The sequence below is a fragment of the Erythranthe guttata genome, chromosome 8 (genome assembly GCF_056151865.1).
Source record: "Erythranthe guttata isolate IM_541 chromosome 8, IM_541, whole genome shotgun sequence".
Classification (NCBI taxonomy): Eukaryota; Viridiplantae; Streptophyta; class Magnoliopsida; order Lamiales; family Phrymaceae; genus Erythranthe; species Erythranthe guttata.
Window position 1 is genome coordinate 17,004,030 of NC_142540.1, and position 26,872 is coordinate 17,030,901.

The 26,872-nt window shown below is 35.4% G+C and overlaps 9 protein-coding genes and 1 non-coding gene across 11 annotated transcripts; 3 read left to right on the forward strand and 7 right to left on the reverse strand.

Annotated features, from left to right (window-relative positions):
• Positions 1–326: 326 nt before the first annotated feature.
• LOC105951178 (receptor kinase-like protein Xa21) lies at positions 327–1,254 on the reverse strand. Its single transcript, XM_088822078.1, has 2 exons — positions 1,032–1,254; positions 327–934 (listed from the first exon to the last, which is right to left on the reverse strand). Exons 1-2 carry the CDS (start codon positions 1,252–1,254, stop codon positions 564–566), a joined length of 594 nt encoding a protein of 197 aa, XP_088678204.1. The 3' UTR covers positions 327–563.
• Positions 1,032–4,430, reverse strand: LOC105951177 (uncharacterized). The gene is made up of 3 exons (XM_088822081.1): positions 3,506–4,430; positions 3,133–3,348; positions 1,032–3,038 (listed from the first exon to the last, which is right to left on the reverse strand). Exons 1-3 carry the CDS (start codon positions 4,428–4,430, stop codon positions 1,285–1,287), a joined length of 2,895 nt encoding a protein of 964 aa, XP_088678207.1. The 3' UTR covers positions 1,032–1,284.
• Positions 4,431–4,684: 254 nt separating this feature from the next.
• Positions 4,685–8,648, reverse strand: MEE18 (maternal effect embryo arrest 18). Of its 2 annotated transcripts, XM_012974860.2 has the most exons (14): positions 8,291–8,648; positions 7,498–7,614; positions 7,269–7,401; positions 7,075–7,171; positions 6,958–7,001; positions 6,597–6,753; positions 6,433–6,504; positions 6,280–6,363; positions 6,066–6,167; positions 5,919–5,966; positions 5,477–5,602; positions 5,227–5,319; positions 4,968–5,056; positions 4,685–4,879 (listed from the first exon to the last, which is right to left on the reverse strand). In XM_012974860.2, the coding sequence occupies exons 1-14, from the start codon at positions 8,532–8,534 to the stop codon at positions 4,864–4,866; spliced, it is 1,422 nt and encodes a 473-aa protein (XP_012830314.2). In that variant the 5' UTR covers positions 8,535–8,648; the 3' UTR covers positions 4,685–4,863. The 2 variants fall into 2 exon arrangements, with proteins under 2 accessions (XP_012830314.2, XP_088678208.1); XM_088822082.1 differs by lacking the exons at positions 4,685–4,879; positions 4,968–5,056 and having other exon boundaries at positions 5,403–5,602; positions 8,291–8,631.
• Positions 8,649–8,692: 44 nt separating this feature from the next.
• TRNAG-GCC (transfer RNA glycine (anticodon GCC)) lies at positions 8,693–8,763 on the reverse strand. The gene has a single exon. It is a non-coding gene; the product is annotated as a tRNA-Gly (tRNA).
• Positions 8,764–8,902: 139 nt separating this feature from the next.
• LOC105951434 (transcription factor bHLH30) lies at positions 8,903–11,091 on the reverse strand. Its single transcript, XM_012974864.2, has 2 exons — positions 10,313–11,091; positions 8,903–9,444 (listed from the first exon to the last, which is right to left on the reverse strand). Exons 1-2 carry the CDS (start codon positions 10,601–10,603, stop codon positions 9,001–9,003), a joined length of 735 nt encoding a protein of 244 aa, XP_012830318.2. The 5' UTR covers positions 10,604–11,091; the 3' UTR covers positions 8,903–9,000.
• A 2,406-nt stretch (positions 11,092–13,497) lies between these two features.
• LOC105951436 (senescence-specific cysteine protease SAG39) lies at positions 13,498–14,669 on the forward strand. Its single transcript, XM_012974866.2, has 2 exons — positions 13,498–13,948; positions 14,030–14,669. Exons 1-2 carry the CDS (start codon positions 13,498–13,500, stop codon positions 14,617–14,619), a joined length of 1,041 nt encoding a protein of 346 aa, XP_012830320.2. The 3' UTR covers positions 14,620–14,669.
• A 28-nt stretch (positions 14,670–14,697) lies between these two features.
• LOC105951435 (Ribosomal protein L34) lies at positions 14,698–16,135 on the reverse strand. Its single transcript, XM_012974865.2, has 2 exons — positions 15,800–16,135; positions 14,698–15,129 (listed from the first exon to the last, which is right to left on the reverse strand). The coding sequence occupies exons 1-2, from the start codon at positions 16,014–16,016 to the stop codon at positions 14,867–14,869; spliced, it is 480 nt and encodes a 159-aa protein (XP_012830319.2). The 5' UTR covers positions 16,017–16,135; the 3' UTR covers positions 14,698–14,866.
• Positions 16,136–17,113: 978 nt separating this feature from the next.
• On the forward strand, positions 17,114–19,131 carry LOC105951559 (protein trichome birefringence-like 38). Its single transcript, XM_012975014.2, has 5 exons — positions 17,114–17,413; positions 17,510–17,681; positions 18,133–18,311; positions 18,405–18,563; positions 18,678–19,131. The coding sequence occupies exons 1-5, from the start codon at positions 17,136–17,138 to the stop codon at positions 18,961–18,963; spliced, it is 1,074 nt and encodes a 357-aa protein (XP_012830468.2). The 5' UTR covers positions 17,114–17,135; the 3' UTR covers positions 18,964–19,131.
• A 640-nt stretch (positions 19,132–19,771) lies between these two features.
• LOC105951560 (protein trichome birefringence-like 37) lies at positions 19,772–22,089 on the forward strand. Its single transcript, XM_012975015.2, has 5 exons — positions 19,772–20,046; positions 20,141–20,312; positions 20,455–20,633; positions 21,424–21,582; positions 21,804–22,089. The coding sequence occupies exons 1-5, from the start codon at positions 19,772–19,774 to the stop codon at positions 22,087–22,089; spliced, it is 1,071 nt and encodes a 356-aa protein (XP_012830469.2).
• LOC105951438 (protein INCREASED PETAL GROWTH ANISOTROPY 1) lies at positions 22,085–25,826 on the reverse strand. Its single transcript, XM_012974867.2, has 6 exons — positions 24,370–25,826; positions 23,702–23,833; positions 23,425–23,606; positions 23,217–23,328; positions 22,462–22,599; positions 22,085–22,373 (listed from the first exon to the last, which is right to left on the reverse strand). Exons 1-6 carry the CDS (start codon positions 25,624–25,626, stop codon positions 22,257–22,259), a joined length of 1,938 nt encoding a protein of 645 aa, XP_012830321.2. The 5' UTR covers positions 25,627–25,826; the 3' UTR covers positions 22,085–22,256.
• Between the last annotated feature and the right edge of the window lie 1,046 nt (positions 25,827–26,872).

The window sequence follows — 26,872 nt, forward strand, 5'->3', positions numbered from 1 at the left end:
ATCCAATCAATGACTAAAATCCTAATGGGTCGAGTGTGCTATTTAAAAAAATCACGGGGGATTTTTGCTAGTTTATTTAACTTTAACACATGGAATTTTCTACTATTTTAAAATTACACGAGATACTTTTTGCAGTTTACTCAGTCATAATATTGATAATTACTATCCAAGCTATTTTTTTCTTACAGATAAATCATACTTGTGACTAATGATTTACATACTTAAAGGATGGATCCGCCTAACATGCTAGTATGCTACATTTTCCAATCCATTTTGTAACAACAAAAGCAATAACAAAAACTGCATAATTTAACAAGACAAAAGTATTTGGCCAAAACCAAAGTACACACCTAGAAACCACAAGAGTTTCCAGACTGATTAATATTACAAAAACTTTCTCAAATTACAAAATCTACCACCACACAAACACATCATCAAGTGCTTCACATACAGGATTATTCTTCCTTGAATTATTACACAGTTTATTGTAGATAAATGCTTAATTAACATTGTTGAAGCTGTACTAGGATAAAAGATTATCAACAACAGAGTTGTATGAGGCCTTACAACTCTGTTTCAGGTTTAATCCCGGCGGGGAAACCGACCTTGATTTTCTGCAACTCAATTAGAGCTTCTTTCATGTTTATTCTATCACCAGAAGATTCTGCACAACACCTTAAAGCCAACTTCAGTACTAACGACACACATTGCACGTTTTTCTCAAAGGCTTGTTCGTTTTCCGTATTCAATAAATTGGCATCTATAACTTCACTTGATGACTTGTTGTTAAGTGACCTTTGAACCCAACTCTTTAAGGTTAAATCTCCGCCGAACATATCATCGCTCGGCCTTTTTCTCGTAAACGTTTCCATCACCATCACTCCATAGCTATAAACATCACACCTTGTCGAAACTAGCCCTTCCAAACCATACTCTGTACAACAACAATCGTATAATGCAATAAATCGGAAGTGAAATCCAATCGAAAATATACATAAATAGTGTGAGTGAAAGTGAGAATATTAACTAACCTGGTGCAATGTAACCCATTGTTGCTAAGGTGTCGGTGTGCACGGTGCTCTCTCCTTCGCCCAACAATTTCGCTATCCCAAAATCACTCACATGGGCAACCATTTCTTCATCCAACAACACGTTGCTTGGCTTCAAATCACAATGAACAATGAGAGTCGAATAGCCATGGTGAAGATATTCCAACGCACATGCAACATCAATCATTATGTTCAATCTTTGCATTAGATCCAAGCAATAGTTGTGTGCATATAGTCATTTGTCGAGGTTTCCATTTGGCATGTATTCAAGTACCAGTGCCTTGAAATCCTCGTTAGAGCAACTGCTCATGACTTTGGTGAGATTTCTGTGGCGGATGTTTCGTAGTACCTCACATTCGACTTCAAAGCTCTTAGAAGAAGCTTCTGATAGCGAATTGAAGACCTTGACAGCCAAAATCTTCCCATCTCTTAGTACGGCTTTGTACACAGAACCAAAACTCCCCATGCCGAGTAAATTCGTCTCACTGAATTGTTCAGTTGCTTGTAGGAGTTCGTAATACGAAATTCTTTCTGGTACAGTGGGAATTCCCAGCCCATCAATTTCATTGACTGCCTTATTTTTTCTTCTGTATCTTACGAAAATGAAGGCCAAAGAGATAAGCGAGACCAAAACAACAACTCCAACAAGAATAAATAAAGCTAATCGCACCCTTTTCATCTTTGACTTGTGTTTGGAAACATTATGATTGCAAAGTGGAAGATTGAACCTTGGGATTCCACATAATGCCTCATTACCCTTAAAAGACTCGATAGTGAAGTTAACGAAAGGACCACCAGTGGGAATTTCTCCTCTCAGAGCATTGAAAGAGACATTAAAGTAGTCAAGGTATTGAAGTTTTTCCAAAGACTTTGGAATTGAACCAGAGAGGTTATTGTAAGACAAGTCTATACTTTCCAAACTGATCATCTTTCCTACGGACTCGGGAATAGAACCTTTCAGTAGATTATGTGCCAAAGACATACCACTCAAAGATATTAAATTTCCGATTGTGCTTGGAATAGAATCCGACAAGTGGTTCATTGATAGATCGATATAGTTTGCTGACACTAAATTACCTATTTCCGGAGATATAAATCCGGTCAAGGAATTCGAGGATAAGCTTAGCTCCAGCAGATCTTTGAGGCGCCACACGCTTGATGGTATGCTTGAAGTCAGCATGTTGGAATCTAGAATGAGACTTCTCAGAGATGTGATATTTCCTAAACATTCCGGTATTCGACCGGAAAATTTATTACGACTTAAAGATAATTCAACCAGGCTATGTAGATCACAAAAACCCTCTGGAATGGTACCTATCAGATTGTTGCTATTTAGATATAGTCCTTGAAAGTTTTGCAAATGGCTAACAGTAGGTGGAATGTTACCGGACAACTCGTTTTCGGATAAAGAAAGTGTAATGAGGCTGCTTAAATTGCCGATTTCTAAAGGGATGATACCCTTAATTTTACAATTGGAGGCAATGAATGCTTGGAGGGAGGTAGATAAATTCCCAACGGAAGCTGGAACGATGCCCTCTAGAGGATTATCAGCAATTATGAGATCAATCAAAGATCGACAATTAGTTAAAGAAGTTATGAAGCTCAATTCTGAAGAAGTTGATTTGGTCCTTAGATTGTTGCTGGACAGGGATAGATGTTCAAGCATTCTTAGGTTACCGAGAAAATGAGGTACAAAACCAGTGAAAAAGTTATCACTGAGTTCGATAACTCTGAGTTTGGAACAGTTAGTGATCGAATAGGGTATTGATCCACTGAGGCCATTTCCTCCGAGGTAAAGTTCTTCAAGAGCAGGTAACCCGTGACCGAAATTAGTTGGAAGACTGTCTAGCAGACTATTAGCTGAAAGATCAAGGATTCGAAGAATTGACATGTTAAAGATCTCCAATGGAATAAAACCAGTGAGGTTGTTAGAGCCTAATATTAATGTTTCCAGTTGGTACAATTTGCCAATTTCTCGCGGTAAACTACCTGTCAAGATTACAAAAAAAAAAAAAAAAAAAAATATTAAACACTGCGAATATGGAGAAACTGAAAATATTCCAATATATTTTCTCAGTCGCACCTGTTAAGTTGTTGTACGAGATGGCCAATTGGTTGAGCTTTGTAAGATTTCCGATATCTTTAGGGAGGCTTCCAGACAGTTGATTTTGATGTAGGTTTAAACCTTGGAGAGAAGAAATATTGAAGATACTTTGTGGAATTGTGCCACTAATCTGGTTTCGTTCAATACCAAATTGAGCCAGGTTCTGAAGATTGCCAATCTCGGACGGGATAACACCTATATATATATATATGGAACATACAAATCAACTGTTAGACAAATACATAGATTTCCAACTTTCTTGAATGAAGTTTCAGTCATCATGACAATTGAGATTTTATCCAGGTTGAATTTAAAGGAGAAACCACTTAAGAATGTGAAGTATAATAAATACCACTTAAGTTGTTACCCCCAAGATATAACATCTGGAGAAATTTTAAATCGTCAATTTCTCTTGGTATCTGTCCACTGAAGGAGTTGTAAGACATGGACACAATTTGAAGTTGTGAACATTCGGATAGATTTGATGGAATTTCGCCACTCAATTGATTTTCCGATAGGTAAATTCCTTCAAGGAGTGGAAGATGACTGCACAAGTCACCTGGAAGGCTGCCACTCAATTCATTTCCTGAGAAGGCTATATCTTGTAGGGCCGACATGTTAAATATGGATGACGGTATAGGACCCGAGAGATGACTGTATTCGATGAATAAAGTCTGCAGATTGTGAAGCCTCCCCAGCTCCTGTGGAATTTTCCCTTGAAGAGAATTGTAAGAAAAATCAAGAAATTGTAGATTTGTCAGATTAGAGAGGGAAGTTGGAATGAAACCGGTAAAGCTGTTATTCCATAGAGATAGATGCTCGAGTTTAGTTAAATAGCCTAACCACGATGGTATCTCTCCACTCAGGATGTTTACTTCGAGAGAAATAAACTTCAATCTACGTAGAAGAGACAATTGTTGTGGCAGGACACCACCGAAAAGGTTGTAACTAAAATCGAGTGAAACAAGGAACGAGAGGTTTCCTAGTTGTGGTGGAATTGCGCCCGAGAGACTCATGTTTGAAATATCAAGTGCAGTCACACGATTGTGGCGCAAACCGCAAGTGACGCCAATCCATCCACAAACAGAGCTCGAATTGGTCCAATTTTTGGCAAGTATGCTATCAGGATCCAAAGTGATATGAGATTTCAGGGCAAGAAGAGCGGATTTATCGGCTTCGAGGGTGGTTGAATATTTTATGGCTAGGCAATAATAAGACATTTGGAGTAGGAGTATGACTATACATGCAAGAATGCAACAACAAGTTTTCCCCATCATTATTTTACTTGCTGGAAAATTATTTTGGATGGCATTTATTTATATACTGAAATTCATCGGTTTCGACCTGAATGAAGACAAGAATAGGAGACTTGAGTTTTGAAGTCTTTTGTCACTAAAAGATCGGTTACATTTCGACTCCACAAATATATACGAACAAGTAATTTTCATAGACGTGACCATAAAGACTTTATCAGTCAATACTAAAGTCTAATATGTGTGCTAAGAAGACCAAACCAAGTGAATAAGAGGACTAATTAAAACTGAAAATCAATTCTAAAATATCTCTTTTATATTTTTCGTAATTAAAGGATGATTCCGGTCGACTCAATATTGAAAGGATACACCTATATGCTAATGCCGAACAATGTCTCGGCACATCAGTGATTAAGGAATGAGCTCCAGGCAGATTATGTACACACAGTAACCAAACTCATATCTTCAGCTCACTGCATTCGACAATAGTTTAAAACTCTAATTAAAACATGATTTTGGAAAATACAAAGAAAAAAAAAACACTAGGTTTAAAACATATACCTCAGCAGAAGATTGGACAGAGATTGAATTAATGATTTTGGATCGAAAAATACGCCTGCTTTTGAATCGTGTATCGACTCAACCGTTACCTACATCAGATTAATAATTTCAATAAACGTCATCTAGCACAAAAGAGCAGATAAAAACTGAAGCATAGAATTTTTGAGCTTCATAACTGGGAATTCCATTTATATTATTGGGCTTCAAAAATCGTCAAACTCATATATGATATTGTATAATTATTAAAAAAAAAAAATACCACGTGAAAGATCCCTTGATCCGCCAAGCAATCAATATCTATTGGAATCTGACCATCTTTCGGCACGAAAATTGTGTTGATGTATTGACTTGGCTGCATAACGATATGAAAACATCATTATTACACTCGAAAGTGTTTGTACATCTACGAAAATGTTTTTATTATATAACTCTTACTACAATCTCTTTATTCTTCAGACAAGAATGCGTCCATTAAATCGCCTATTAGATAGCAACATAAATATACTTACAGGATTCTGTAGGCACTTGTGAGGATTGCCGGAACTTCGGTTCAAAGCATCTGTAATAGCTGTGACAAAACAAGAAGCCGTAAAGCCACTAGTTTCTCTATCACACGTACCGTTCAACAAAAGTACCTGAGAGAACAAGCCATTAAAACTGCACACTATATGAGCATAAATAGGTGATGGTAATTAATTTTTTTTTTTTTTAAGAAAAAATCCATTACTAATATTTTCGTCAAATTCATGCTAGTTGTATTCATCGACCAATTTTTATCATTGTAATTTAGTAAACAAATTATCATAATTATTAGAAGAATGGCAACTTAAGAATGTGATTATATCGAACTAATTTTTTTATACAAGCAAAAATTAATTAAAAAAAAAAGACCATTTTCCTCATTATCACAGATTGATTTTTATTTAGATAACTTGTGTTAAAAGAAATTACCTTCGGGCATGATCGCGACGAAATAATTTCCCCAATTCCAAGTAAAACCTGAAACGAAGCACAGCAGTACTGAAATTCACTATATCAGCAAAAAATGAAATAAATATATAAAAATAATAAAACATATTATTTGGTTCAGAATGTTACCAGAGATGGGCATATGGAAGTAAATAGTGAACCCATGGCAAAGATAATGCAGTCGACGCTCTTCAACTGTTCTAAGACAGCTGGATTTACAGATGGAAATACCTGCTCGCGAATAACATGTGTAAAATTAACTCGTGTAATTACTAATAATATAATTTTCAGCTCTCTACTATTTATTAAAATAACTTCAAGAAGCATCATAATAATAAATTACCTCATGTAATAAATTGCTGCCTTCACTTGATATGTAAAATACTCGTTTTATTTTCGAATGAAGAGTCGGAACTAAGGAGTTACTCTGCAATTCAAACTTTCTTCAGTCAAACCATTATCGAGAGAGAGAGAGAGAGAGAGAGAGAGAGAGTACCTTATTTACGGGCTCCATATATCCATTGGTTGGATGAGATATTTCATTTTGACCTCGTATAATAGTTCCATCCTAGAAGTCACACTCTATAGTTAAACGTTTTGACATAACTAATACAGTTAAATTCATTCAACATGTTTTGCATTTAAAAAAGATGTTCGTACCCATAATTCACAGCCCAAGGTGAGCCTATCGTTTGTGGATATGACTGGGAGGACCAGGCTTTCATGGGGGATTTCCGATACACGTGAAAACAAAAAAATCGCAGCATCTAAAGACTGAAAGAATATTCTCGCTCCAGCAAAGAAAAAATTCCCTATACTGCAAACATTATTATATAGGAACTAATTAATACCCGATGATTGAATGACAAAATCTAACTTAAAAAACGGACTAAAGTAAACTAGAAAAAAAGAGTAATGCTAAACATGGTCAATGTATCGGGAATCGAGAAAATACTCTATCAAGAAAAGTACTGCAGCAAAATACATAGTGAAGTGAAAAATCTCAGAAAACGTTGAATACCTTCCATTGCTGAAGCAAAATGATTCGTCGGACCTCCTTAAGATCTGCAATATATAGTTTTATTTTCCGTAAAAAAATGATGAGATAGTACTGCAAAAATCCATCTTTTAAGCCAACCTGATCCTGGAAATAAGCCAAGAAAGATCGGATAGTTTCCCTGTACGGTTTTGAGACACCTGTCCACAGAGAATGCTTCCCTTCAACAATATCATACCTGTTCGATCCTCAAAATTAGACACCTGTCCATTTAGTCGATAAAAGATGGAAATACCCTTACGGCAAGAAGCAAGATTGCTCTTACTATACACTACCATTCGAATTTCGCATTTTGTGCGTCGAGAGGTAACCGATGGCCTAGCAATTTCCGCACTGCGAGAGCTTCGGAAGTACTTTCATCGGACAGTCTCAAACATCTTGATCGAATGTCACCGACAGCTGGCCCACCTGCACACATATACAGCAAAATAAGTAACATATAACAGGAATTTGAAACTACAAATGTCGGTAAATAAATGTTATAAGAAAATTTGTAAAACTTACCAAGAACACGAACAATTTCAGCTGTGCTTCCTCCGTCATCAGAAACGGGAAGAACGTGGGCCACACGGGTTGTTAACTTTTTGAGCTCTTCAACGACACCATTAAAGGCAGTTCCACCTGCACCACTGCAAAGTTGTTACATAGTTTCGAAGAAAATATGACATGTTTCCATTTCACGTTGATATTCCGTATAATTGGTTATCAGACTTTCTTAGATGGTTTCTTGCATCGTAATTCAAAAGATGCAAGAAAACGATCCACTAGAAACAGTAGAAAAGATCACTAAACAGCGGTAGAAATAGGGTGACCCGTAATTCAAAATATGACAGCAGTTAAATTTGTTCAAATCTATCAAATTCAATACGTCGTCTTAATAGAAGCGACGTATATAATAAGTATATGATAAACGCCATTGAACACGTGTTAGGTGAAGCCTACGAAGAGGTCAACACGTATCGAACCATCACAAAACTCACTCGGTACACAAACCAAACCGAAACACTAATGGCACACAGATATTGAAGGGCCACACACAAGCAAAAAGATTCATATTCGATATAATATACATTAAACGATGAAATGGTATTAGTAGTTTCTTTAAATCTTTATGAACGGTGTAAATCAAGAAGCCAGGTAAAGAAAATGAAAGAAACTACTCAAATGCTTTTCTTCAAAATTAACAACCCAGCATTGTCAAAATCCAATTACCCTATTTCCCAATTTCTTGCACCCCAAAACCCAATTCACCTCTATTTCCTATTTAAAAAAATAATAAATAAATCGGAAATCATACCGGAAAAAACAAGCAGAGATGGCTGAGGCTGAGGGGAAATGGAATTAGTGGTGGCGGAAGCAGAAGAAGAGTGACAGCGATGAGCATTATTACTTTTGAAGGTGGTTGTCGCCATGGAAGAAGAGAGAGAAAAAGTGGGATGATGAGAGAGAAAGAAGGGAGATGGAATTAGGGCATTTATAATTGATGAATGAGAATCTGAGGAGGGAAAGGAAAGCGCGGGACCCAAACAAGTATCCGCCATATTCCCGGAAATTCCTTAAACAATCAAAATCGACAGATAAGAACTCTGATTGATGATAGTGGAGACGACACCTTTCTGAACTCCTCTGCTTTTTTTTCTAGATATTAAATTAATATTTTTAATTGCATTTGCATATTAAAAAAAAATTAAAAATATGTTGCATCAGCCGGGAATCGAACCCGGGTCTGTACCGTGGCAGGGTACTATTCTACCACTAGACCACTGATGCTGATTGTTCTTCTTCAATTACATATCTATTTTATTCACACCCAAAAAAACCAATGGAAATACATTTTTTTTCAATTCAGTACATTCATTTGATTCAATTTACATAAAATTGTGCACACACACACACTATAAATAACAAGAAATCGAATTATTCTTTCTTTGATTTTTTTTCCCAGAAATTTCGATTCGACGAAAACTCCATGCCACCTATAACACAAATCGAAAATTTGAGAAACTATCACAAAGAATCAACACACGAAACCCTCTGCCTTTTACGAGGAAAAAACAACTCTTGATCATACTCGGCCGATGCAGACAACTTATCAAGAACGTTACTCAGAGCCGAACGAACCGCATTCTCGTTCGTCTCTTCTTCTGTAGTAACCAAGAATACGGTCTTAACTCTGCCTCCCAATGTAGATATCTCACTCTCCAGAATCCGTGCACGTAGAATGCCGAGAGCTTGTCTCACTTCAGACAATAGATCGGGCCTGAATTCGCAGCAAAGTGAAACCCTCAACAAGAAAGAACCATTAATGGCATTATTGTTATTATCAAGTACTTCGACTTCTACTTCATCGGTATCCATTGGGATATGGAGACCTTTACTCGCTTGCTTTGCAGTTGTCTTCAATTGCTTTACTTGGCTGATTACTTCGGCTAGTAAGGCTGCTTTGTCCATCTGTCGAAAAATGAAAATCGAAAAAAAGAAAATTGAGCTCAATATACTGTTCTTTTGTATTAAAATAAAAAAAAATAAAAAAATAAAAAAAATCAACGTATATTTTTATTTTTCGATAAAGGTGTTGCTCAGCAAAAAACTGCTACGAGTAGTGGCAAATGGCAATAATAATACGAACGAGAAAAGGTCAAATTAGACGAAGTCAAAGACAGACGAGCATCAAACTCTAACTCATGCAGTCTTTAATTAGTGAAGTAAATTAACTTGTGTAATTTGTTTAATATTTTCAGCTTTTCAAGCATAACTCGGGCGGCTTATTCGATCAAAGTCAACTTCTGCAACCGATGTTACAACATGATTGCTAATCTTTCTTATTAGTCTTATTAAAGTATTCGTAAACGTCTCTTTCATTTTTTATTTTTTCTTTTCCACTCCAAAACACAATAATATATTCGTAGATGTGATGAAACTTGCTATTTTATTATCAGAAAATGACTCGAGGGGTAAGGTGGCAAAACAGTCCATCCAATCGTGCAATTACATAAGCACAAAACTTTGACATTCGAAAACGGAATTAATATCGAAAAATCCCACGGAAAAGATATAGGGGCTAGCTATCTTATATTTTAGTCAACGCCACCACTTTTCGAAATTCGATACCATAGAGAGTTGACATTTTGAAAATAGAATATCCTTTCCCTTCGCTAAATTTCAATAGTAAATGTTTCGAAAAACAAAAGCACGATCACATATACACTTGATCCACGAAAGATAATCTTGTCCGATTAAATTACATTTTCACGAAAAGGGAATGTAATAACAAACAATAAATTTGGAAATAAAAATCTTGATTTTTGCATTAACTGACCTTTTCGCTGTCCGGTACAAGTCCACGTAAGCTCGTGAAATGCGAGTTGATTTTCTCTCTCCTCCGCCTCTCCGCCTCACTATGGCTCTTCAAGGCGGCCATCGTCTTCGTTTCCGAAACCTCGATTTTCTTCCCTAATTTCACCGATGATTTAACTAACTGCCCCTTTTCACCGTCCAAAACCAACGATTGTCTAAACGGCGTTTCTCCGCTCACCCGATTCTCCGTAAACCCAATCGGATAACGGGACAATTGGTTCATTAATTCCCCCCAATTCGACTCACAATACATATTTTCAGGCTCTCAAATACAATTAAACAACAATTTGGCCACTAAATTGAAATTTCAAATATTGGATAACTAAAAAAGCTCAATTAAATAAAAAATAAAAATTAGGGATCCAGACCAGGAGGCTGAGTGGCGAGGGCGAACCAGAAAGAAAGCAATTTCGACATGATCGTAAGAGTGGCGGCGGAAGGGATGACGTCAGTTAATGATCGGACGGTCATTATTTTTCTCGGAGTGTAAGAAGGAACGGAGATGGGATTTTGCCGATGGGTTATTTATCGGAAGAGACTAAATTACACGCTTTTTCTGCTTGACGGTTTTGAATTCCTGCATTAGAAAATCCTTTTTTTTTTTTTTGGATAAAAATCTAATCTTTATATGAATATCTTGTTTGGAGAATTCGATGAAATTAAGAACAATGAAGAGGAGAGAGATTCTCTGTAAATTGGACGAAGCAAAGTGATGTACTTGTTCACTATCATCCCCGCGTCATTTAAATAGAAAATAAATTTTGCTTTCTTATTTATGAATAATAAATAAATAAATTGACTCACCTGGTCGGCAAGTGACGTAAGCATTTTTTATATTTATTAAGGTAAATTACGGCAAAACCCCGATGTAAGGTCAATTTATGACAAAACTCATCATTTTTTGGTAATTACAATCAGACCCCTCAACTATGAATCTTCTTACACGTCCATTCTTACTGTGTCAATTTAGTGAAATATGTTAGATTATGTTGAATATTCTTCAGTTTGTACATGTTTATCCCATTCGAGCTCTATATTTTGAAACAAGGTGATTATACGATGTGTCTCTTGATTAGTAAATATCAGATCGTGGTGCATTAGATACTACATTTTTACACAAAATGAGTACAAATTAGAGAATATTCTACAGAATCTAGAATATTCTGTTACATTTGAGACCATAAGGATGGACGTGTAAAAAGGGGGTTGGTTGTAATTACCCAAACATGAGGGGTTTTCTCGTGCTTTAACCTTACCTCGGGGGTTGGCTGCAATTTACCGTATTTATTAAGGTTAAATACAAAAACACCCCTGTACTATGGACTTTGTATCATTTACCTCCCTGTACTACACATAAATACAAAAACCCCCCTCACATTGGATTTTTTTCAAAATATGACGAAAATACCCCTACTCAAGCATATATATATATATATATATATATAGTTTGAGCCATTTTCCACTATATATTTTACCATTTTCAGTCAATTTAACGTTGAACATTTTGGTATTTATACTTTCTTCTCCAAAACATCTAATTGCTTACATTTTTTTTTTCTAAATAAAACCTTTTATTTTTGTCATTTTGAGTTTCTTGATTTTTTTTTCTTAAATGTCTTCCGGTAGTTCAAACATCCTAAGATTACAAACATCTTTACACTCCTATTATTGTTGAGAATTTGAACTACCGGAAGACATTTAAGAAAAAAATGAAGAAATTCAAAATGACAAAAATAAAAGGTTTTTATTCAGAAAATTAAAAAAAATCGAAGTAATTAAATGTTTTGAAGGAAAAAATAAAAAATAAAAATTTCCCAAGTAAAATTGACCGAAAATGTTAAAAAATATAGTGGAAAATGGCTCAAACAAACCCTTATATTTATAGGTTTAGCAGGTGTATTTTAGTCAGATTTTGGAAAAAATATAATAGCAGCGGGGGTTTTGTATTTATGTGTAGTACAGGGGGGTAAATGATACAAAGTCCATAGTACAGGGGTGTTTTTATATTTAACCCTATTTATTAAGAAAGAAAAAATGTGTAGTGTTTTCCACCATCTAACCAATTTTTTTAATGGCACGCACGCATTTTTTTTTTTTTATTATTTATGTATGCTTTTTTTTTTTTTTATGTATGCTTATTATATGTGGCTGCAAAGATCTGACTTTTTATATGTGTGAATCATGAAAGTTGCTCTTTAAATTAATAGAATTGTGAACTAATTGAGTAAAATTAGCTGACTTTTGAAATTACAATTTTTTTTATTTTTTTTTGTTAAAGGCATAAACCAGGCCTAAAATAGATTAAAATAGAGCCTAATGAAGAAGATTAACCTCTTAATTCCTATAATTACAGAATGGTTCTATATGTAAAAGAGAGTTCAAATAGTGCACATTTTTTATTAACTACTTTATTTTAAAAAAAAAATCAAATATATATATAACTAATAAATAGAAATTCAAGACTTGCTTCCAATAATTAAATGGATGACTTAACTCTGGTAGGTAGAGAGGTGCCTTTCTCATCAACCCTTCGAATTTTGAATAGATTCCATATTATTAAAACCACTAGTTAGTATAACTGTATAAGTACATTGCACCTGATTCATACAAATCTCTTAACATTTATTATATTATAAGTAATTATTTGTTGATTGAAATTGACATTGGAGCCAATATCTTCAAATTTAAAAAGTATTTAATAAATTAATTAATAATATTTATAAGATTCCAAATTAATTATTGATGAATAACCAACATAGAAGTCCAACTATTTCATTTACAAACATTAAACCAATCAAATCTATTATATTAGCCATTGTTGCTTTCAGAGATGGCGACAGAGCGTTCGGGGCAATTTTTATTTATTTAATTTTTTGTATTTTGTTAATATTTTTTTTTTTAAATCATTAGGACAAGAAAACATGATAAAAAATTAAAATTGGATAATCAGCGTACACGAAACTTGTGAATTTCACTCTCATCTTTAACTTGCCGGATTTTCCAGGCACACTTTCTCCATCAAATTGTAACTGGTAACTGATGTATATATATACCTCATGTTTAAGCTAATATTTCACATCAACAAATATTCATTAAATTTACCACATTATACATACTGTAATAACTCACACTTAAAGCTAAGCAAGAATGGCTTTGATGACATCATCCTCGAAGTTAATCACGTCAGCAATATTTATAGTGCTGGCAATGTGGGCTTGTGATCGAGCAACAGCTCGTACAACGCCCGATGCATCGATGGTCGAGATGCATGAGAAATGGATGGTGCAAAATGGACGTGTCTACAAAAACGATGCAGAAAAGGCCTTCCGATATAAAATATTCAAGGCAAATGTCGAGTATATTCAATCCTCTAATAATGCAGAAACTCGGCCTTACAAACTTGCCGTAAACAAATTTGCTGATTTGACAAACGAAGAATTTCAAGCGTCTCGAAATGGATATAAAATGGGGTCTCGATCGAAGTCGTCGTCGTCTAAAGTTTCGTCGTTTCGGTATGGAAATGCTAGTGCGGTTCCAGCTAGCATTGACTGGACTAAGAAAGGAGCCGTTACTCCCGTTAAGGACCAAGGTCAATGTGGTAAGTCAAACGAAAAATATTTCTTGAAAAAATTGTATAATTTCAAGAAGCTGATTTTTCGTAAATTAAAAAAAATTGCAGGATGTTGCTGGGCATTTTCGGCAGTAGCAGCTACGGAAGGAATCAATCAACTCACAACGGGGAATCTAATCTCGTTATCCGAACAAGAACTAGTGGATTGTGACACGAGCGAAGATCAGGGGTGTAACGGTGGTCTAATGGACAATGCGTTCGAATTCATTATCAGTAACAACGGACTCACTACCGAGTCCAACTACCCGTATGAGGGAGTAGACGGCACATGCAACTCAAAGAAGGAATCGTCACACGTGGCGAAAATTACAGGGTACGAGGATGTTCCCGCCAATAGCGAGTCGGCATTGCTCAAAGCTGTGGCTAACCAACCTACATCTGTAGCAATCGACGCTAGTGGGTCCGATTTTCAGTTCTACTCGGGTGGAGTTTTTACCGGACAGTGTGGAACTGGACTTGACCATGGTGTAACTGCGGTTGGGTATGGAGTAACTAGTGACGGAACAAAGTACTGGTTGGTTAAGAACTCGTGGGGAAGTAGTTGGGGTGAAAACGGATATATTCGAATGCAACGGGATATCGACGCTGAAGAAGGTCTATGTGGCATTGCCATGCAGGCTTCTTATCCAACTGCTTAAAATTATCCGAAACTTAAGACGAACGTACCGTGTGTATATATATACGTATGTAAATTAATTTCCTATTCCAAGAACTACTTGTAAAGAAAATGCAGAAATATATATACTAAGATTTAATCAAGAAACGTGATTTCTTCTACAAAATACGATTGCCAAAATACTTCGAAACAAAAAAAAATAACAACACATTTCAGTCCATAATGAATTTGCTCGAAATTACCTTTTAAGTCAAAATCAAAACACGCACTCAAGGTGAAGCCCTTTTGCCGCTGATGGGGTTGGTTTTGGTGCACAGAATCCATCTTCCTTTGGCCCGTCTACGCTGAATAACGGCCCGGCCTCTCGTTGTACTCATACGCTTTCGAAAGCCGTGGGTCCTAGCGAGTGACTTCCTCGATCGGTTCCTCTTCGTTTGACAAAGTGCGTACTTTTTCGCCCTTATTACTAACCCGCGCCTTTTATTGGCTACCTTGCCAATGCCAGCTGTCAAATCCAAGCCCAAAGATGATCCTGTAACGTATATAAGAAACGGTTAAAATCAACTTGATGAAGTCAAAGAATCACCGAGAAAATGCAAAAACGAGAAAACAACGAATGGAAGTTGAAAAATTGAATCGAAAATCAACATATTACGAAAAAAAACAAGAATTCAACATAGTCCTAATTCTTCCCGATTTACCGTCATTTTATAACTAAAAGGATTGAAAAAATATTTCACGACACCTTCAAATATGAGAAATTGAAACACTATATGACGAGAAAATGAACAAACGAAGTCCAAGAAACATCAACAAGGCAAAGAACCACAACTTTGAATTGAATCAAAAATCAATACTACATTTATTCCAAATTATTTGATTGTTTCGAGCTAGTGCACGTGTATTAAGAAAACTAATAAATACGCATGAATTCTAGGAAAAGAAATTATAAAGTGACTAAAATATTCTTTTGATTAATTGTTTCGCTACTAATTCTATTTCTCAAACTAATTAAGAGAAGTACAATTCATTGAAGCTGTAAATTGAAAATAATTACAACGAAGCAAATAATTCTTCATACATTGCTAAATTTGAACAGAAAATCCACAAATAAACATCCCCAATTCAGTTAAATTAAAGGATCAAATTAACCACTCAAAAATTGAAAGAAACAAATTATGAGAAATTGAAGAGTTAAACACCTGCGAATGAAGCGCCGGAGGAGAAAGAAAGAGCGGAAGGGGTAAAGGCACAGTGAAGAAGCATCCCCGGAGAAGCTGCGGCGGCGTTGGTTTTGACGTTGAACGAAACGGCGGTCCTTGTCTGAGAACCTGTGCGGAGGGAAAGTGAAGCTGAAGGGGCATTATAGTAATTTCCTCTGTAACCCACCATTGCTCCCATTGATAAGCAGCTCGCCATTTTCTCTGTGTTCGTTCTCTCTCTCTCTCTCTCTAACTTGTTATCCTTCTACTCTCGTCTGAAGGGAATTTCGCAAACCTTATCTCTGAGAATTTAGTAAAAATGATATAAGAAGAAAAAAAATAAAATAATAATAATAATAATAATAATAATAGTAATAATAAATAAATAATAATAATAATAATAATAATAATAATAATAATAATAATAATAATAATAATAATAATAATAATAATAATAATAATAATAATAATAATAATAATAATAATAATAATAATAATAATAATAATAATAATAATAATAATAATAATAATAATAATAATAATAATAATAATAATAATAATAATAATAATAATAATAATAATAATAATAATAATAATAATAATAATAATAATAATAATGTTGGGCTGATTTACTAAGGATAAATGTGGGCTTTTTTCTAGGGCACAATTTTTAATGGGCTGCTCTTTTAAATGTGATATCTACAATATGGGCCTTAATGCATTTTGATATATAATGGAAATCGGATTTGTTACATGTCGTTTCAGATTTTGCTAATAACGTTTTGACTTTGAACGTGATTTTGATTTTGGCGAAATTCAAAACATAAATACTAAATCATTTGAGTTAGTTTTTTAATTCAACTTGAATCAGTTAGATCGGAAGTCCGGTGAAATATTTACACATGAATCAATTACATTGGCAATGTTCATTGATTCATGTATATCTTTCTCACCCAACATTCAATCGTAGTGATTCAAGTTGGATTATAAAGCTAACTGAAAGAACAACAAATTTCGTGGTCAAAGCCTTGCCAAATTCAGAATCGAAAATGATCAAAATCATATTTGAACTTGTAACAGTATTACTAAAACCGAAACAACATTTATCACATCCCTAATGAAAAATAAGAATTCAAATTTGAACAATTATATTCCATAATCCATCATTATATATGGTATGCTAAAAGTGCATCATTAATAAAATCAGATAAACAATGGTGAAAATATCAATAAAAAATCTCCATTTATGTCAACTTACTATATATTAATCCCATTTTCTCGTGTATAAAAATATATTTCCAATTCTTCAATCTCCATTCTAAAATAATTTTCCAAGATGGGATTTAAGCAGCAAACTCTGTTAAGCATTTTTGCATTATTCATTGTGTCAGCAAATTCAGATTTAATTGAAGAAAAAAATGTTGAAGATGGGGACTTAATAGCAAATAAATGCAATTTATTTCAGGGTCAATGGGTTTATAATTCATCTTCAAACCCTTTATATGATTCTTCAAGCTGCCCATATATTGATACTTATGATTGCCAGAAATTTGGCCGTACAGACAAACAGTACCTCAAGTACACGTGGAAACCTATGTCTTGTAATTTACCAAGGTATGCCATTTTTATTTAATTTTAATAGTATCATTTTGTCACAATTTCTATTTATTTATTTATTTTATTTTTTTTGTTTTTTTTGTGGGGTTTTAGATTTGATGGTGTGGATTTATTGAGGAGATGGAAAGGAAAGAATATAATGTATGTGGGAGATTCAATAAGTTTAGATCAATGGTCTTCAATGGCTTGTATGTTACATGCTTCGGTTCCAAATGCTAAGACAACCTATGTGAGGGAATACCCAATTTCTTACATCAAATTCGAGGTAATTAATTTGGTTTTTTTACGTATTCTAACATGGTATCAGAGCTATAGTATTAGTTTTTTTAGTGTTTGTTCACATTTCGATCGGTTCTATCAAGACGAAAAATACTTTAAATTAACTTTTAAATTTTTTTTTACTTGTCAGTGTAATCTTGTTTGTGGTGTTTCTTCTTATTCTTCCACAAAGGAAAACACTAGAAATTACTGCTCATGTTTTTCTTTACAGTTTTATTTTCAGTGTTTCTCCGTCTTTCGTTCGGTTCCATCGAGACAAAAAATACCATAAATTGTGTGTGTGTGTGTGTGTGTGTGAGTGTGTGTGTGTGTGTGTGTGTGTGTGTGTGTGTGTGTGTGTGTGTGTGTGTGTGTGTGTGTGTGTGTATGTTTTTCATTAATTTAAGGATGAAAAAATTATTTACTAAAAGAAAAAGATGATTTAATTTAATTTGCAGGAATATGGAGTGACAATATATTTTTATCAAAGCCATTACTTTGTAGACATAGACAAAGAAGCAAGAGGCAGGGTACTAAAATTAGACCACATTGGGGAACAAGGAAATGCATGGAAAGGGATGGACTTTCTGATTTTCAACACGTGGCACTGGTGGACTTTCACCGGAAATGTTCAAGAGTAATATATATATATATATATATATATATATATATATTTCATTAATCCCACTCTAATTGTACTTAACACTAATTAATTTAATTCATAATCCAGATGGGACTATGTTCAATATGGTTCCCGCGTAGTCAAAGATATGGACCGTCTAGTGGCGTTTGACCATGGTTTGACCACTTGGGCTAGATGGGTTGACCAAAATATTGACCCTTCTAAGACCAAAGTCTTCTTTCAAGGGATTTCTCCAGATCACTATGTGTAAGTGCACACTTTTCTCATATAGTCCAATTTCGCAATTAGAACCACGTGCACAGATATGGTTGCTGCCGATACTAAATAAAAGTTTAATGATGAAATATGGTGTGAAAACAGGGGTCAAGAATGGGGGTCCAAATCGAACTGCGCCGGTGAACAACATCCAATCAACGGTACGAGATATCCAACGGGGAGACCAAAAGCAGCCAAAATAGTGGATATTGTGCTCGGTGGTATGAAGAAACCGGTTTATCTGCTCGATATAACAATTCTTTCGCAGCTAAGAAAAGACGCTCACCCGTCGAGCTATACTAGAGACCATGTCGGCACGGATTGCACACATTGGTGCCTACCGGGATTGCCCGATACTTGGAACGAGCTCTTGTATGCAGCACTTGTTTGAAGATTCAAGATTTCATTTTTATTTCATAGAAAAATAAATAAATAATACTTAACTAATTGTCTTGAGCAAATGTTATATGTATACTTCAATAGCTTTAGAAAGAAAAAAAAATGATTACAATGAAGTGATATGAAAGGAATAAAGAAGAAAAGGATCTTTTTGTTTTCATTTGTTTGTATTTTTTTATTTTTTTTTCTATTTCAGTAACTTTCAGTCAAGAATCTGGTTTATTCGGACAGTGGTGGAGCAAGTATAGGGTTAAGGGAGTCATGACCCCCTACATTCACCAATTCATATTATTTTATATAGATATATAAAATATTTTCGTGTATAATAGCATTCACGGCCCCCTCTAAAATAAATGCATCCGGCCCCCCGGACTTGGAATCCTGGCTCGGGCATGAGTTGTAATTGTTAATGTGTCATTTATAAGGTTAGTTTATTTATTAAAAAAAATCAGATTTTGTGCTCTTTACAAATTCAAGTAAGTAGAAAATAAAGATGAAGGAATGAAATATAATTCCAATATTCAAAAGGGTCAAATACACAATAAATTGTATAACATAAATAGAATAAGAAAATAAACAGGATCAAGAAATCCAACAGCAGATTTTGTTCCCTGATTTTAAATTTGAACAATAACTCAATTAAATTCTACTAGATATATCAATTACATCATTGAAAATGAAAATCAGGTCAAAATTACTAAAAACTCAGCATATATATACATATATATGTATATATATACACACACACATACACATATAACTCCATAGCCAAAGAGCCAATCTACAACTTTCTCTGCATAATGGGGTTCAAAATCCAGGCCCTGTTAAACATTTTTTTAGTATTTATTGTTTATGCAAAAGCAGAATTACTTCAAAACATAAGTTATTTTAACGGGGAGTTAGCGAACGGATGCAACTTGTTTCGCGGAGAATGGGTGTACAGTCCTTCTACGAACCCTTTATACGACTCGAGTTGCCCGTTTATTGATTCCGAATTCGATTGCCTAAAGTTTGGTCGTCCGGACAAACAATACCTCAAGTACTCGTGGAAACCCGATTCTTGCAACTTACCGAGGTAAATATGATAAATTCAAATTTGGATTAAATATTGTCTAATGTTGAATCCATGCAAAGTTGGTCAAGATTTTTTTTTTTTTTTTTTTTTGTAGATTTGATGGTGTTGACTTTTTGAGGAGATGGAAGGGGAAGAAAATAATGTTTGTGGGTGACTCACTGAGTTTGAATCAGTGGAACTCGTTGGTTTGCATGCTACATGCTGCAGATCCAAAGGGGAGGTATTCCTTTGTTAGGAAAAGCCCTGTTTCTTATGTTACATTCCAGGTCAGCTTTAATATAACAAGTTTGTTTTTCATTTTCAAAAAAAAAAAATAATAATAATAATAACAGAAATCCGAAACTTTGTTCGTATTATATGTTTAATTTTCGTAACATTGTAAAACAATACTCAATTACTATTATGCAGGATTATGGAGTGACGATCTTTCTCTACACAAGCCATTACTTGGTCGACGTAGTTCGAGAACCGAAAGGCCGAGTCCTCAAACTAGACTCCATCCAACAAGGGAATGCTTGGAATGGGATGGACATGTTGATTTTCAACACGTGGCATTGGTGGTCCCACACCGGAGCGAAAGCTCAAGGGTACAAAATTTGAACTTTTAATTACCGAATTATATTTAACCATGGACGTATATAAATCTATACGTATTTTATACATCCACATGTATGTGTAAATCAAATAAGCTTTTGGTCTCTCAAGTTTATCTTAATTTGACATTTGTTCCCTTATGTTCAGAAAAACATATTTTAGTCCCTTATGTTTCAAAAATTTAACACTTTCGGTCATTTTCATCAATTTATCATTAGTCCGACTAACGAAAATTTGATGGAACAAATAATGTTAAATTTTTTAAACATGAGGGACTAAATTTGGATTTTTGTGAACAATGAGGACCAAATGTGTAATAGAGGTAAAATCAAGAGACGAAAAAGTTTATTTTTTCCTTTCATGACGTTAATCATCCACAGTCGACTCTATTACTTACAAGTCATATATAATTTTTTGGAAAAATTACAGTTTGCATCCCTCAAGTTGCACCGATTTCACATTTGGTCCCCAATGTTCACCAAAAACACATTCGGTCCCTCACGTTTCGATAATTTAACAGTTTTGGTCATTTCCGTCAATTTACCGTTAGTCCTTCAATTAAGACAGTGATGGGCACACGCTTGATTCCGTTATTTTTAACGGAAATTTGAGATAATGGACTAAAAATGTTGAATTTTTGAAACACGGAGGACCAAATGTGCTTTTTGTGAACATTGGAGACCAAATATGAAATCGATGCAAACTTGAGGGGTGAAAATTGTATTGTTTTCATATTTTTTTAAATCACATACAATTAATTTTTTTAGTATAAATTTATTGCAGTTGGGACTATGTGCAATACGGTTCGACAATAGCTAAAGACATGAACCGAATCGAGGCGATTTCGAAAGCCTTAACCACTTGGGGTGGTTGGGTTAACCAAAATGTAAACCCTTCTAAAACCAAAGTCTTCTTCCAAGGGATATCTCCTACTCACTACCAGTAAGTATATACATTCACATATATAATTTTGGGTAAATTACAATCGCCCTTGAGGTATAGTTAAATTACGAAACCCCCCTTCTATTTGAGTAATTACAATCACCCCCTCAACTATAATTTTTTTTACACGTCCACCCTTGCGGTTTTAAATTTTGTGGAATCTTCTAGATCATACGTAATTTGACAATATTAATTATATTTTTTTTAATGTAAAAAAATAGGGGTGAAGAATGGGGTTCAAAATACAATTGCATGGGTGAACAACAGCCAATCAATGGAGCCAGATATCCACAACATAGACCAATAGCAGCAGATGTTGTAAGCAAAGTTTTGTTTGGTTTAAGGAAACCAGTTTATTTACTTGATATTACAGCTCTCTCTCAGCTAAGGAAAGATGCTCACCCAACTAAGTATAGTCCAGACCACAGTGGATTGGATTGCAGCCATTGGTGCATTCCTGGCTTGCCTGACACGTGGAACCAGCTTCTGTATGCTTCTCTTATTTGATTAATGAATTTAATTAATTAATAAATCAATAAATATTGAATGTTCACAAATCTTTATATTCTTTACAAAAAAAAGTTGTAGTAGTAGTAGCCTATATATATATATATATATATAGATATAGATATAGATAGATATATCTGAAGCTGAGTTTGCTACAGATTAATTAGTTAATTAGCAAGAGGGTTTTTGCAGACGAATTTCGATTGGTTTTGGCAGCACGATTGAGCTTTATCTCGAAGTTCTTGAAATGCTCTCATCGTCTCAACGTCGAATCCTCCAGCAAACTGTACAAAAGTCGAATACAATTATTAAAAAAAACACGAAAATAACAAAAATATTTAATCATTTGTTTATTTGATTATATATATTGACCTGGTGAACTCGAAAGGCGAACTTGACGCCTTGAAGAATGAGGTCTTCTTCTTCAGGACCACCGCCACCGACGATTCCAAGCTCAGCCGATACTCTCTTCATGTACTTCATGGCTAATTTAACCGATGCCAGCTTGATCTACGTACAAAAAAATTTGCAATTTTTTAAATGTGGTCCAATTAATTATTACTAAAAGAAAAAAACATGTCCTCTTGTTATTTCACTATCGTATTCACAGCTAATTGTACAGCTGTCACCGAATAAAACTTGCTAAAACGAAAAATGCACTCATGGTTCGATGTACTCTAAACGTTTCGGGAATTCAGACAGTTTTTACTGCATCAAGTTATGCATTTCCCTTCGTTTCTTTCACTTGTTTGACTAAAAACATCGTGTATCGTATTATAGGATATAACAAATCGAAATGAAACTTTAGTGTAATACACTAGACAAGACAAAATTGTAGGTGTGGGCAATATAAAATGAGGCTAAATCTTTAAGCCCTTTGTCATCTAGCCACCATTTATTAAGTGTGCCCACTTGAAAAATCGTGCCCATGCACAATTACCGTTACTTAATTGGTTCCCCGTTCGAGTTTTAGTTTTATATAAATCACTTGTTAGGGACAAGAAAAACGAGCATCTAAGTATATAATATCCAACGTGAAAATTATTTTTTTAGTCGAGCATCTAATTATGTTTTTCGGACGATACCTAATCTCGAACGAAATTATAAACAGAGGAAATTGAATTTACCTGACTCACAAAACCAGTATCCATCATCCAATTCATCGGAATCTGATACAGTTTATATCGCTTCGAAGCCGATTCTCTCAATCTCGAAAGATTATAAACGCCGTGCTCCAATCTATTCCAATTGCAAGAATGTTAATAAGATTATCTATATAAAAAAACTAAATAAATGGACTAATTAATTTTGGGGGAAAAAAAAAGATTTTCGTACTTTTCAAACAAAGACTGCATTTTCTTTAGAGCCGGGCCGCTGTGCTGTCTCGGATCATCACGAAACGAAGAAGCTTCGGATTCGAGCTTCTTTAAATCAGAGTAGCCGAATGCAGCTTCTCTTAATGCATCTGCTTTCTGTTCCGGCCAATCGAAATGCTTCAACACTGCTCTTTCATCAACCTGTATAATTACAGTAATATCCTAATCACTGTAAGTAAGAAAACAAAGGTATATGTAGTAACACTAAAAATAAATAAATAAATAAATAATGGTACCAGGTAGGAAAGCTCATCGTCGAGCCATTTAACGAAGGGAACAACATCTTCAATGTCGGTAAAAGCAGCGCCTTCGACTTCTTTAATTAAGAATCTGATGAAATCACCTTGTGTTTCTACATCTGTCTTAATCTGCAATTAATTCAATGATTATAGTTACTATCAGATACTAATAATTTCGGAATTGAATAGAAGATCTTAAATTGATTGTAGTTAATTTTGCAATTTTTTATGTAATAAAAATTTGGATTTCGAATCTAAATCCTGCTTTACTACATCTGTAATTAATTCAATGAAATTGGATACTACTAATTTCGGAATTGAATCCAATTTAGGAATAAGAGCTTTTATGTTATCGATTTGGATTTTGAATCTAAATCCTGCATTTCTACATCTGTAATTAATTCAATGAAATCAGATACAATTAATTTCGGAATTGTATCCAATTTAGGAATAAAACTTTTTATGTAATCGATTTGGATTTGGAATCTAAACCGTGTCTTATCTTCTATATAGCACCGGCGAAAATTCAGGAAAAAATCCAGAAAAAGACAACGGGGAGTAGTCAGCGTCCGTGACAGAGTGGGGGCGAGTGAACTCAGTGGCAACAACAGTAAATTAAGCATCAAACGGAGGCCAAAAAGGGGAAAACGAAAAAAAAAACTTACCGCAAGTAAATGTGCCGAACGGTTCTCGATTTCTCCGATCATGTCCTTGGCCGAAGCTCCGGCGGCATCGGAGGGGCCACCTCCGCCGCCGGAATCCCGGCGGAAGTTCAAATCCCTCCGCATTAGCGAGTGGTAAAACTCGACCACCTCGGGTATTCTACGGACCTTTTCCTGCGGCGGCTTCGATTTGGAGCCCTTGGGAGGTGGAGGAGGAGGCGGCGGCGCGGTCGATTTTGAATTGACCGGTGGTGGCGGAGGTGGCGGTGGAGCGAGTTTCGCCGACGGCATGGGCGGCGGAGGCGGCGGCGGAATGTTGGAAATCTCGGCCAATGCGCGGTCGGCTGAATCCGATAGAGAGCCGTAACAAGGGGAAGAGACGGAGGATGTCAGAGAGGAAGACGCCGACGAAGAAAACGACGAGAAAAGCGAGGCGGACGGCCGCGGAGGCGGCGGCTTCGGGACACGTGGAGCGCGGGATCTTATCCCCATTAACGCGACGGAATGTTCTGGAATATCTTCAACAAATTCCTCTTTCTTCACCTCAGCTAATTCGTTCCTCAAATTTATGTTTTCGAAGAAATTGGCGGCGGTGCTATTCTGAGTGGGACATTTTCTCAAACACCTGGCGGAGAAGCTCGATTTGTGGTAACTGTTGGTTACATCGATGAGTTTGGGAGTTGTCGTCGACGAAGAAGAAGCATCCTCTAGCTCTTGTGTTCTCTCCGCAATTGTTCGTTTAATATCGGAAAGCTCACTCTGCATGTACTTGATTTTCTCCTCGTATTTGTGGTTCTGCTTGGTGAGCTCCACGTGCAGAAACTCGTTCTCCTCCCTCAACCGCTCGTTCTCCGTTTCCAAACACTCGATCTTCTTCCTCGACCGCTCGATTTCCGCCTCCTTGTTCGAAATCTCCTTCTCCAGAACAGGAAGAATTGCGGCGGACTCCTTAAGCAGCTTCTGCTCCAAAAGCTCCGTCTTCAACCGCGACTCTCTCTCCCGCAACTCTTCAACCAGACGGAGTAGCTCGGTGACGTCCGGTGGCCGGGGCTGAACCTGCGCGGAGGCGCGTGGGAAGTAAACCCCGAACGAGCGCGTGAATGCTGCCGCGGATCCCTTCTGCTGCTGCTGCTGATTCTTCGCCGAGCTCGGCGTGGATGATACTACTAACCCCGGCTTCGGCGATGCGTCGGGCTTCTGTTTAGTAGTCGCCGGCGATTTCTGCAACCCCATTGCCGTTTTGACTTTGCCAGCAACCATTGCTCTGGTTTTGAAATCTAGAGAGAGAAAGGAGTGATGCACATAGGTCACTGTGTTTTCTCACTGTGTGTTTTTGGCAGAGAAATGATTTTTGTCGTGAAGATTGGTAGGGGTCTGTTTGGGGAAGAGAGAGAGTGTTTACTGTATTAAGTATTAACGAATACCGAGGAACGGTCTTCTTTCTTCGGATCCTGTTTGATAAAATTAGAATAATATCCACTGTAAAATTAAATTTAAATTTGAACCTTCCCCCACGCGCTGTATTTGTCGCGTGAGGAAAGTTTGCACTTTCAATTTTGAAGGTGGAGTCTTTAATAGTTCAATTGAATCCATACATGGTTAATTTACCATACATACAAAAATTTCCTTAATGTGTAAATTATATAAGGGAAAATTATAGTTTTCATCCCTAAAGTTTGGACTGTTTTAAAAACTTAACACTTTTGATCATCACGTTTGATTCCGTTAGTACTAACAAAAATGACCAGTCGTGTTGAATTTTTGAAACATGATGAACCAAATGTGGTTTTTTGTGAATACGGGGGACCAAATATGAAAAATGGTGCAAGCTTGAGGGACGAAAACTATATTTTCTCAATTACATAATGTAGGGCAAATTACAAAGACTTCTAAGGTAAGGTAATTCGAAAAAATCATCATTATTTGAATAATTACGAGCAGGCCTTGAGGTATTTTATGTCTAACGAATTTACCCTCACAAAATTAACAATAACGAAATCAAATAGATTCCACGAAATATTCTTTCTGTAGTGATTAGAATATCCTTGGGGGTCTAATTGTAACGTTTGTAAAATAATTCTAATTTTTCTTTTTATAATTTTATTTTTTAAACTTGTTTTTTTTTTTAATGTTAACTAGTCGTTTTTGTGTTAAAAAAAGTGTTGTGTAAGGCTTTACATTGCATGAGGGGGTCAAATGTAAGATAATCAGAAATTTTACATTGCATCATGAGTCAAATGTAACATAATTAGAAAATTGAATTATAACTTTATTTATCTTTCATTTTATTATTTTAACACATGGGTATTTTTTAATTTCTACATTCTGTTAGGGGTTTTTTGCAACCTATTAGTTTCAGGGGAGTGCTCGTAATTATATAAACAATGGGGGTTTTTTCATAATTATGCCTTACATCATGGGGGTCCTTGTAATTTAAAAAGTTATACTATTTAGGAGTTGTCATCACGCGCTGGTTGCGCGGGTGAAATATGGCTACTCTTTGCCT

Excerpts from the sequence above, each read along its gene's own strand:
- LOC105951178 (XM_088822078.1), bottom strand. The coding sequence starts at position 1,254 with ATGCAAAGATTGAACATAATGATTGATGTTGCATGTGCGTTGGAATAT. Across the intron at positions 935-1,031 it reads AATGGGTTACATTGCACCAG|AGTATGGTTTGGAAGGGCTA; the intron begins GTTAGTTAATAT and ends GTTGTTGTACAG.
- LOC105951177 (XM_088822081.1), bottom strand. The coding sequence starts at position 4,430 with ATGATGGGGAAAACTTGTTGTTGCATTCTTGCATGTATAGTCATACTC. Across the intron at positions 3,349-3,505 it reads TGGGGGTAACAACTTAAGTG|GTGTTATCCCGTCCGAGATT; the intron begins GTATTTATTATA and ends ATATATATATAG. Across the intron at positions 3,039-3,132 it reads CTCGTACAACAACTTAACAG|GTAGTTTACCGCGAGAAATT; the intron begins GTGCGACTGAGA and ends TAATCTTGACAG.
- MEE18 (XM_012974860.2), bottom strand. The coding sequence starts at position 8,534 with ATGGCGGATACTTGTTTGGGTCCCGCGCTTTCCTTTCCCTCCTCAGAT. Across the intron at positions 7,402-7,497 it reads TGAAATTGTTCGTGTTCTTG|GTGGGCCAGCTGTCGGTGAC; the intron begins GTAAGTTTTACA and ends ATATGTGTGCAG. Across the intron at positions 5,320-5,476 it reads ACAAGTGCCTACAGAATCCT|CCAAGTCAATACATCAACAC; the intron begins GTAAGTATATTT and ends ATCGTTATGCAG.
- LOC105951434 (XM_012974864.2), bottom strand. The coding sequence starts at position 10,603 with ATGTATTGTGAGTCGAATTGGGGGGAATTAATGAACCAATTGTCCCGT. Across the intron at positions 9,445-10,312 it reads TTGTACCGGACAGCGAAAAG|ATGGACAAAGCAGCCTTACT; the intron begins GTCAGTTAATGC and ends ATTTTTCGACAG.
- LOC105951436 (XM_012974866.2), top strand. The coding sequence starts at position 13,498 with ATGGCTTTGATGACATCATCCTCGAAGTTAATCACGTCAGCAATATTT. Across the intron at positions 13,949-14,029 it reads TAAGGACCAAGGTCAATGTG|GATGTTGCTGGGCATTTTCG; the intron begins GTAAGTCAAACG and ends AAAAAATTGCAG.
- LOC105951435 (XM_012974865.2), bottom strand. The coding sequence starts at position 16,016 with ATGGCGAGCTGCTTATCAATGGGAGCAATGGTGGGTTACAGAGGAAAT. Across the intron at positions 15,130-15,799 it reads CTCCGGCGCTTCATTCGCAG|GATCATCTTTGGGCTTGGAT; the intron begins GTGTTTAACTCT and ends TATACGTTACAG.
- LOC105951559 (XM_012975014.2), top strand. The coding sequence starts at position 17,136 with ATGGGATTTAAGCAGCAAACTCTGTTAAGCATTTTTGCATTATTCATT. Across the intron at positions 17,682-18,132 it reads TTTCTTACATCAAATTCGAG|GAATATGGAGTGACAATATA; the intron begins GTAATTAATTTG and ends TTTAATTTGCAG. Across the intron at positions 18,312-18,404 it reads TTCACCGGAAATGTTCAAGA|ATGGGACTATGTTCAATATG; the intron begins GTAATATATATA and ends TTCATAATCCAG.
- LOC105951560 (XM_012975015.2), top strand. The coding sequence starts at position 19,772 with ATGGGGTTCAAAATCCAGGCCCTGTTAAACATTTTTTTAGTATTTATT. Across the intron at positions 20,634-21,423 it reads ACCGGAGCGAAAGCTCAAGG|TTGGGACTATGTGCAATACG; the intron begins GTACAAAATTTG and ends AATTTATTGCAG. Across the intron at positions 21,583-21,803 it reads ATATCTCCTACTCACTACCA|GGGTGAAGAATGGGGTTCAA; the intron begins GTAAGTATATAC and ends GTAAAAAAATAG.
- LOC105951438 (XM_012974867.2), bottom strand. The coding sequence starts at position 25,626 with ATGGTTGCTGGCAAAGTCAAAACGGCAATGGGGTTGCAGAAATCGCCG. Across the intron at positions 23,329-23,424 it reads ATGCAGTCTTTGTTTGAAAA|ATTGGAGCACGGCGTTTATA; the intron begins GTACGAAAATCT and ends CAATTGGAATAG. Across the intron at positions 22,600-23,216 it reads ATACTGGTTTTGTGAGTCAG|ATCAAGCTGGCATCGGTTAA; the intron begins GTAAATTCAATT and ends TTTTGTACGTAG.